The sequence below is a fragment of the Crocuta crocuta genome, unplaced genomic scaffold (genome assembly GCF_008692635.1).
Source record: "Crocuta crocuta isolate KB4526 unplaced genomic scaffold, BGI_CrCroc_1.0 scaffold267, whole genome shotgun sequence".
In the NCBI taxonomy this organism is placed as follows: domain Eukaryota; kingdom Metazoa; phylum Chordata; class Mammalia; order Carnivora; family Hyaenidae; genus Crocuta; species Crocuta crocuta.
Window position 1 is genome coordinate 1,843,637 of NW_027531899.1, and position 9,721 is coordinate 1,853,357.

The 9,721-nt window shown below is 55.8% G+C and overlaps 1 protein-coding gene across 1 annotated transcript in view; it reads right to left on the reverse strand.

Moving 5' to 3' along the window:
• Window positions 1-9,721, reverse strand: part of RYR1 (ryanodine receptor 1) — a 115,724-nt gene that overhangs the window by 38,112 nt on the left and 67,891 nt on the right. The window contains 13 exon segments of the mRNA XM_077773631.1: window positions 76-149; window positions 878-954; window positions 1,046-1,125; window positions 1,419-1,518; window positions 3,342-3,410; window positions 3,546-3,597; window positions 5,293-5,399; window positions 5,582-5,678; window positions 5,781-5,893; window positions 6,428-6,565; window positions 6,814-6,873; window positions 8,460-8,626; window positions 8,688-8,706. Of these exon segments, the coding sequence (XP_077629757.1) occupies window positions 76-149; window positions 878-954; window positions 1,046-1,125; window positions 1,419-1,518; window positions 3,342-3,410; window positions 3,546-3,597; window positions 5,293-5,399; window positions 5,582-5,678; window positions 5,781-5,893; window positions 6,428-6,565; window positions 6,814-6,873; window positions 8,460-8,626; window positions 8,688-8,706 (1,153 nt within the window).

Consider the following 9,721-nt stretch of genomic DNA (forward strand, 5'->3'; position numbering starts at 1 on the left):
GGGCAATGTGGGCGAGGGGCCGATCCCGAAGGAAGAGGATGTCCCAGGAGAGGGAAGCCCAAGAAAGGGCCTCACCGGTTCCGTCCTCGTTCACCATGCCCAGCCCCTCCGCCTTGTTCTGTCTCTCGAAGGCGTTGAGATCCAGGACGCTGGGGGGGGGAGGAGGAAAGATGGGGAAGATGGGCTGAGGCTCTGCCCTCTTTCAGAGCTCTGCGGCGCCCCCCCCCGTCAGCGAGCGGAGGGCCACAGTAAACCATGAATGAGCTGAAATCAAGAGGAAGCAGAAACAACTGGGAGAAGCCATGTGGCAGCAGCTCATAAGTGAGGTGGGGCCAGGATGAAATATGCACAAGAAGAAATCAAGAGGAAACAGAAACCCTCAATTAGCAAAAGCTGGGCGGGGGGAGGGGGGGAGAGTCAGTTGCCAGAAGAGAACAAAGGCAGACAGTAGTAGTCACATTCATGGAGTCATCAGAGAGAGCCCTAGTCTCCTGCTGCTTCAGTGCCCCTTGAATTCGCCACAGACTTTCAGCTCCAGCTGTTTATTCTTTCCTTTTTTTAAAAAAAAGTTTATTTATTTATTTTGAGAGAGAGAGAAAGCACGAGCAGGGTAGAGGGAGAGAGAGAGAATCCCAACCAGGCTCCTCACTGTCAGCCCCATGCGACCCCACAAACTGTGAGATCATGACCTGAGCTTAACTGACTGAGCCACCTAGGTGCCCCTCCAGCTCTTCATTCTTAAAGCCTCTGATTATTGTTATGATAATCAGCTCCCTGGTATTTGAGCTCCTTTGAGTGGGCCTCTGTTCCTGGTGCTGGGGGCGGGGGACACAGCAACACCAAAGAGCTTGACTGAAAGATACCCGGGAGCCCCTACCTGCATGTTTGCATCAGCGCCTGGATACTCTGGAAGAAGCCAACTTCCTTCTTGTCCTTCAGATAATCCAGCATTTTCTACAGAGGGGACAGGAGGTGGGGTGGCTGGGAGTCACGCAGGAGCGCCCCACCCCTCTCAGCCCTCTTCCCAAGCCCCTTCTCTTGTTACCTGTTGGACATCAGCATTGCCTCCATTTAGGATGGAGATGCCCAGCTTCAGGGTGGACGACACCATGGCGCCCGTCTCTCCTGGAGGGGGGGAGCGGGGGGGGGCGGGCAAAATATGGTCCGCTCAGTTTTGGGGCGCTGTTCTCCACCCACCAGAAAACAGCAGTCCCGGGGTACGTGGGAGAAGGGGTGGAGTAGCATGCCAGGGGCAGGGAGGGGCGAGCCACTGCGAGGCAAGCGGGAGGTGTGAGCGCTGGTGTGCACACCGCAGGCATGCAGGGTGGGAGAGTGTGCACGGGGCCCCCGGGAAGTGGGGGGCCGTGGGTGTGGGGACAGGGTGCGTGTGCTCGGGAGCAGGGCCTGCATGAGGGCACCTTTGCAGGCACTGATCATCTGCAGCACCATCTCCGCCGCCCCCCGGGTGTGCAGCCGCGCCTGCTGGTACAGGAGCCGCTGCTTCTCCATCTCTTTCTCCTGCGGCAGAGCCAGGCCCACGGGGCCGAGTGAGTCCGGGCTCACCCGCCCAGCCTTTCCCCCTCCCAGCCTCATCCCTCACCCTGACCCTCCATGTTCCAACCACACCTACTTTTCTTTTTTTAATGTTTCTTAATCTATGAGAGAGAGCGCATGCGCGCACAGGGACCGGGCATAGAGAGGGAGAGGGAGACAGAGGGTCCGAAGCAGCGGACAGCAGAGAGCTCGCCGCGGGGCTCCAATCGAACTCAGGAAACCCCAGATCATGACCTGAGCCGAAGTCGGACACTTAACCGACTGCGCCTCCCACACCTCACGTCTTTAATTGTGAGCTCCCTCTATCCCCTGGGACTTAAGTCCACGATTTGTGTCTTGTGCTCCGTGCAGAGCGATCTTAACCTGGATCCACACATAGATAAAATCTAGGAGGCCTGCAAACGTAGCTAGGGGGAAAATTATATGTTTATGTTTACTGCCCTCTGACTGAAACGGAGCATTTCCTTCCATTATAAATCACAGCAGTGTCAGCAGAACCCACGGTCCTGTCACCAAGAAGAACGACAGATGCTTCCTTGCCTCATTATTTTTGCAGCCATCTTAAAATACTGCAATGTTCACCATTACTCATCAATTACTGGAGCTACCGGACCCACTGTGAGATCGTGTCGTTTGAAGGATGCATCGAGAAAGACAGATATGACTGTCTTACTGTTTTTTTTTAATTTTTTTAATGTTTTATTTATTTCTAGGAGAGAGAGAGACAGCGTGAGCAGGGGAGGGTCAGAGAGAGAGGGAGTCACAGACTGAAACAGGCTCCAGGCTCTGAGCTGTCAGCACAGAGCCCAACGCGGGGCTCGAACCCACGAACTGCGAGATCATGACCTAAGCGAAAGTCGGACGCTTAACCGACTAAGCCACCCAGGCGCCCCATGTCTTACAGTTTTTTAAACAATATTCCGATGATTCTTTCCATATGCTTGTTTCCTCTGCTATGAAATCATTTTATACATTTAAAAATATACTTCTAAGAGAGGCTTCGCCAGATGCCAAAAGGGACGCTGGCAGAAAAATGGTTAAGAAACTCAAGGAATGGGGCGCCTGGGTGGCTCAATCGGTTGAGCGGTTGACTTCTGCTCAGGTCATGATCTCATGGTCCAGTCCATGGGTTCGAGCCCCGCATTGGGCTCTTTGAGGACAGCTCAGAGGCTGGAGCCTGCTTCGGATTCTGTGTCTCCCTCTCTCTCTGCCCCTTACCTGCTCATGCTATGTCTCTCTCTGTCTCTCAAAAATGAATAAATGCTAAAAAAAATTTAAAAAAAAAAGAAACTCAAGGAAATGTTCATGGACTGCCTTAATGATAAATGGATGGGTTAATTGTGCATTGACAGCTCTTTCTCACTGCCTGGCCTTTGCATATGCTGTTCCCCCTGACTGGAACACCTTTCTCCTTTTCTTCTCTGGCACACTCCTTTCATCCGCCTGCACAGACATCCTCTCCTCTGAGAAGCCCTCCCTGACACCCTTCCCCTACAGGCTGGGTCAGGCACCTTGCTTGAGCGTCCATAGCCCCCTGAACTCCCCACCCCCCATATCTCCCTGAACGTCTCTGGATTCCCCAGCCATGACTCCTCTGCCTGAGAGTCCCTTATCACCACCATGAGTACTCTTGCTGTCTGTCTTCCCAGTAGACTAGTCACTGCTGTGTCCCCAACATCACCTAGCACAGGGCTGGTTCACTCTGTGAACACAGGCTGAATGAATGTGGAATGACCGAAGTCCGGGTCCCTTATCCCTTTTCTCAGGGACCTCCTGATCCCACCTACCTCAAAGGAAACCTCAACCTCCTCTTCTTCAGCTTCGCCATTCTCCCCTCCCTCCTCCAAGTGGCAGCTCTGGGGATGAGGCATCAGTTAGGGATGATGGAGAACAGGGGAGATATCCCAGTTCACCCCCAGCCCTTTCGGTGGACAGACATTGCAGTGGGGGGAAAGGGAGGCTGACCTGGGGGGGGGGGGACAGGGCCTCACCTTTGCCATGATGTCAGCATACGCCATATACAGGTAGTCCTCGTCCAGTTTGCTGAGGAAGTAAGGGGGGAGAGAGTCAAGACCCAGCGGAGAGGGCCCCCATCTTATAACAGCTTCCGGTTTTCCTTTGGAAAGCGATGCTCAGAAAGTGTGGTTCAGGTGGGGTTGACTGTCCACTGCCAGGGTAGGCACATGATCGAGGTTGAGCCAGTCGGTACTTTCCATCTGCTTGGTCACGAGAATAGGTAGTTATGGGATAGTTATGGGATTCATGCTGGCCCACCGGAATTCATTCTGGGAGTCTCGCTGGAGCTATTGGTAGACGGGCTCCCTTCCCACTGGGGTTGCCAAAATGTGATGGACACCTGGACCTTCCAGGGCCATCTTGCCACCTGTTGGTTCATTTGACCACTATGACCTTCTTGGGTCTCCTCAGCAGCAATAATAATAATAATAGTAACGGCCAACACCTATTGAATATTTACTCTAAGTCCCTGTTCTAAGAGCTTTATATATGTATTAACAAATTAATCCTCACAAGAATCCCATTAGGTAGGGGCGCCTGGGTGGCTTAGTCGGTTAAGCGTCCGACTTTCACTTAGGTCATGATCTCGCGGCTCGTGGGTTCGAGCCCCACATCAGGCTCTGTGCTGACTGCCAGCTCAGAGCCTGGAGCCTGTTTCAGTCTGTGACTCCCNCATTAGGTAGACATACTACTAGCCCCATTTTACAGATGCACAAAGCTCCTTCTTGGCCAAGTCATGCAGCTTGTACTTGTCAAGTCAGCCCTGGGTAATCTAACTCCAGAGTCATGGCTTTCCAAAGGATGGAGAACAGGACCCTCAGTGTCGCGGTGTCCCATGTAGCTGGTGGTGGCCTGATGTCAGAATTCTGGCCAATGAGATATGTACAGAAGCCCACCAAGGAGAACGCCTCTTCTTGGATACAAAAGATCTTGATTTTGCTTGGGGGTGGGGGGGAAGGCTTTCTCTTGCTTTCTGCCTGGAGTGTGGTCATGTCAGGAAGTTCAGCAATCCATCTCATGACCACAAGGCAAAAAGCCTAGAATGGCAGGGCAGAAGGCCTGAACAGAGTCCGGGTCCCTATCTGCCGTTGTGCCGTTCCCCAGCCCTGGACTTTCTATGTCCTGACTTCATGTATTAGCGAAACATAAATCCCTACACCTCCATTTCCTCAGCCACAAAAAGGAGTTACAGTAGTATCTGTCTCGTACCGCGAAGATTAAGTGAGACGGCAGATATGTCAAGGGCCCAGCACGGTGCCAGACACGTAATAAGCACTTGATAAGTGCTGTCCGTTATTATTGCTCCCAACAACACCCTTATTTTAGTCCCAGGGCTGTCATTAGCCTATACAAAGCTTTTGTGTGCATTAGAAAAAGCCCTCTCCTCCTTTCTTCCACCTATGGGAAATTTGCTATCGCCTGCTGATTTCTTTCTTGTAATTTACTGATTTTGTTTGAGCAAAGGCAATTCATCTGGAAAAGCCTACACTGATATTGCCCATGATGTGAACTCTTCAGGAGCGATCCCCTTGGGAAGTGCTCAGCCTGCAAAATGGTACACAGTGGCCCTGCCTGTCCTCGTAAAGTCACATTAAAGGACTGGCTGTGGGCCCCCCCTTGGACACAGAGGGTTTGTCTCTAGGAACAAGGAGGTTGTGGGGGGCAGGGGGGGGTGGTGCCAGGAGGAAGCAGATTCCTTCCCCAGGACCGAGGGGTCGTTACCTCTTTTCAGTCAGGGCAGTGCGGCTGAAGTGCAGGACCAGCTGGTGCAGGGGGTCAGGCTTCTTCTCTTCCACCTCCTCCTCCTCCTCCTCCTGCTTCCCAGCTTTCTGGGGGGGGGGAGGCGGGGGGNGGCTACATTTGTTCTCTTCCCCCACCTGCACTGAGTCAGGGGCGGCCACTTCCGTGCCCCTCAAGGTGAAGGGCACCCCCTGGAAGCGTGCAGCCAGCAGCCTCGGCCCCCAGCCCTATCCAGCCCTGCCCCTCCACTCCCAGGCAGGCCCCAGCTCACAGAAAGGTCATCGATCATGCGGTCTTCAAAACTGTGGTCTTCGGTCAGGATCCACGCGGCTTTGTAGCTCTCCAGGAACATGTTACAAGCCCGGTGCCTGCCGGGGCGGGGGAGGGTTGTGGGTGGTTGAGNCTCCCGCCTCCTCAGCCACCCCTTCTCCGCCGCCCCTCAAGCTTGCCCCTTCCCTGGGGGGTCTCACGTGGGCAGGTTGTACAGGGGGGTCATGCGGAAGCAGGCAACCACTGCCCTCCGGCGCTGCTTGGACAAGAGCTTGTGCCACACGGCCTTCTTGGATTTGTAAGGGTGCTCGATCTGGGGGGGTGGGGGGGGGCAGCAATCTGTCATGTCCCCAAACTCTGGCCCTGATCCAGTTGCACCCCAGGCCCCGGGGCGAAACTGCCCATCTACATCCAGGCCCCAATTCAGGCCCAACTCACAGGGCTGTAGGGACACCCTGGCTGTACCGAGAGAGAGTCAAGGTCCGAACCTGGGCTTTGCTTCTAGACCGAAATCTCTCTCAGGCCCCGCCCACAGGCACAGGTTTACTACCCAGGCCAGACTCATCCCGAGACACACCCACAGTCCTGCCCAGAGTCAAGGCGTCTTCACCAGGCCCCACTCTAGACCCCGAATTCTGGCCCTGGCCCCGCACTCGGCCCGAGATCTAAGCATCAGGTCCTGCCCCGAAATTCCTTTCTAAACCCACGCGTCTAACTCTAGGCTCCACCCAGAGACCCAAGTTTCAGCCTCAGACCCCGCCCTCAGACCCAAGGCCCGCCCCTCGCCCCGCCCAGAAACCGAAGCTTCGGCCACTCCCCTTGGTAAGACCCTTTCAGCCCCAGCCACCTGCTCCAGATGGTAGAGCACCGCAGACACCTCCTGGACCCTGCGCACGATTTTCTCGGGGTCGTCGGCGTCCTCCTCGCGGCCCGGGAGGCCCCGGTACAGGGCCATCTGCCAGCGCAAAGAAGGAGAGCCTTCCACCTAGGGGGAGGGGGGACCGGCGGCTGATGTGAGGGTCCCACCCCTGCTGGCTCCCCGCTCCCCAGCCAGGCTCGTCTGGGGGTCCCTCTGAGCGAGGTGGGCGTCTCTGGCTGCCCCGCCCCCCTTTCGGTGCCGTGAGGACACGTTCAGGTCCTTCTTACACTGCCCGGTACAGAGTAAGTGCACTTGGCTATTCTTGTTGCCGTTAACCTAACGTGCCCCTTTTGGCTGCAGATTAAGGAGGGTACCTTTCCCTGAAGGTGAAGGTTGTTTTGCAGATATTCCCGGACTTCCTCGTCCGTGTCTTTCTGGGGAGACATGGCCAGGCTGGGTCACTCTGATGGCCCAGCATCCTCCTTAACCCACATCCCTTTCCTTTCCGGGCCCATCACCCCAGCAGCTGGTGAGAGGCTTGTGGGTGGGTGGGTGAGGGATCTGGGAGAAACTGAAAAGGTCCAACCGTCAGGAATAGTCAGAAGGGAGTCCTAGAGGCCAAGGAAGCACCTTGAAGAGACAGTAAGGATTAGAAAGGCCTTGTGGGGATGTGAGAGGAGGTAGGGAGTGATGAGAGAATGTCCTCAAGGTCAAATAAGGCCACCAAGGGAATACTGGAGGGCAGAGGAGGGTCAAAGCGGGGCTGCGAGGTGGGCAGGGAGTTTTTGAAGATCAGAGGAGGTGGGGGAATGTATAAGGAGGACAAGAGCCGCAGGGTCACGTGGGATCAGGCAGATCAACCAAGTCCCCAGGAGGGTTTTCATGGAGGCCAAAGAGGGGTCAGCAGGGGGGGTTCCCAGGAGAGAGGAGCCCTCAAAGACCAAGCTGAGGGGTCAGAAGGGCCCTGGAGGGCTCTTTGCGTTCTTGGCAAGACTCCACAGGTCCTAGGAGGATCTTGAGGTCCTGAAGGGAGGAGTCTTTAGGGTTCCAGGAAAGGGGGTATTTGTGATGCCAGGGGGAGTCAGTCTTCAAGGTCCCAGAGGGGTTAGCAGGTCATCAGGGTGCTTTGCAGAATCCGGGGGAGACTCAAGAGGTCTTGGGCAGAGTCCTGGGAGGGCTTCCTAGGATCCCCGAGGCTGGTAAGGAAGGGGGTTGCTATCCCATGCGAAGGGTACATGGGATGCTGGGAGTCCTCCTTGGAGCCTTGGGGGGACACCTAAGAGGCTTCAGGGGGCAGGATCAATTGATCTAAGGAATCCTGATACATCAGAAGTTTGGGTGTGGTTCTGGGGAAGAGCCATTAGGATCCTGGGGGATGCATAAGAGCACAGTGCCCACTGGCACCCTGAGAGTCTTGGGAGGCTCTGCTGGGTGTCAACAGAGTCCAGAGGGTGGGGTCCGCAGGGTCCTGAGGGAAGGAAGTGCTGAGCTGGAGAGCTCAGTGTGGATCCCAGAAGTTCAGCGGAGGGCCAGTGGGATCATGGGGGGCTCGCAGGGTCCCAAGGAGTTTGGGGAGATCCTGGTGGAGGACTCCAAGGAGACTCGGGGGGCTCATGGTGTCTCTGGTGGGGACTTCAGGGTCCTAACAGGTTAAGCATGGTCTTGGGGGAGGCTGTTCAGGAGGGGCCTTGAAGGCTTAATATGGTCCTCGGGTCCCAGGGGTCTTAATGAAATTCCTTGGTTTCGATGGGGTTCCAATTAGGATCCTTAGGTCCCCAGAGCTCTGCCTAAGATACTGGGCAGAGCCCTGAGAACCTAAGGATCCTAATTCTCAGCAACCTGGGGGAAGGTTCAGGGCATCCCAGGGGACCCCATGAGTCCTCAGGGTCCTGGAGAAAAATTCATTAGGGTCTTAAGAGAGGGCTCCCAGTGGGATCCCGGGGGATCCATAGGGCCCAGGGGCTTGGTGGGGTGCTGAGCAGGGTGCTGGCAGGTTCCCATAATGGGGCTGTGCAGGCACCAGGGCGTAGCGGTTCTTGGCCTGCGCGATGAGCTCCTGGTCAGTGGGTGCACACATGTTCAGGCCGATGGGCAGCATCTTCTTAAGCGTGGCCACAATCAGTGATGTCTGCACAGAGTACCGGTCCCCTCGGCGCTTCTTCTTGGTGCGTTCCTGGTCCGAGCCACCTGACTGTGGGGACATGGGGCTCAGTACCAGCCTGACTCCCAGCCCGGCCCCGGCTCCAACCCGTGCCATTGTCCCCTGCCTGGGCTCCAGCCCACAGCCGGGGTGCCAGGCCTCCCGTCCCCCATCTCAGAGCCTGCATCACTTCCCACCCCAGCCTTGCTGATCTTCACTTCAGGCCCCGAGCCCTCACCCTAGACCCTCTCAGACCAAGCCTGTCTCCAATCCCCAACCTCTTTCCCAAATTCCAGATTTCCCCCAAATTCCAGGACTTTCTCAACCTCTGGCAGTCTTCTCCCAGAATCCCCTAACAACTTTCAGTACAGCGCCTCCCCTCCCCCACAACATGCCCGACCCTACACGGGGTACCCCAAGACTGAGGTCCCCAAGATGAAATAAAAGATGCAGAACCATAAAGTCTCAAGAGACAAAAGAGGTTGGAAGAAAAAGAGAGACACTGAGAGACAGAGCGGACAAGGAGACAGGAAGACAGAAGATGGAAGAGAGATCCAGAAAGATCTAGAAGCAGAAACACGGGGCACAGAGTCCCACAGCCGTGTTCTGGAGCCTTGGGTACAGACCCGGGGCCAGAGCCACCCCAGTCATGCCAACGAGAAGCCCCAGGGACAAGCTTCGGCCGAAGCCGCATTCACTCCCGCTCGCAATATGGAGCAGGGCTGGCGTACGAGCCAGACACTGCTGAGACCACATGCAGAGCCCCGGGGGGCCCCGGGGCCACCGGCCAGATGCCATCCGAGGCTCAGAAAATAAGACACTTGACTAAAGTCGCACAGCCAACTGCCAAGAGTCAGGATTCGAACCCAAGTCTGTCTGGTTCCGGAGCCCAAGCCTTAAACCCAACCATGCGCGTGCCTTTCCCGCCCCATTCCTCGTGACCTCAGACCACAATGCTTCGGTGCTTTGGGGAAAGCTGATTTTTTTTTTGAAACAAAAGTTAAAAAAAAAGTTAAATTGCCAAATCNTGCTTCGTCAGGGTGCAGACAAAGACAAGAAGGGTTACCCCGGCCCCTCAGAGAACCCCAGGCCCAACTCCAAGTGGGCCCTGCCCCAGCTCCCCTGCCCCAGCCCGACACGTG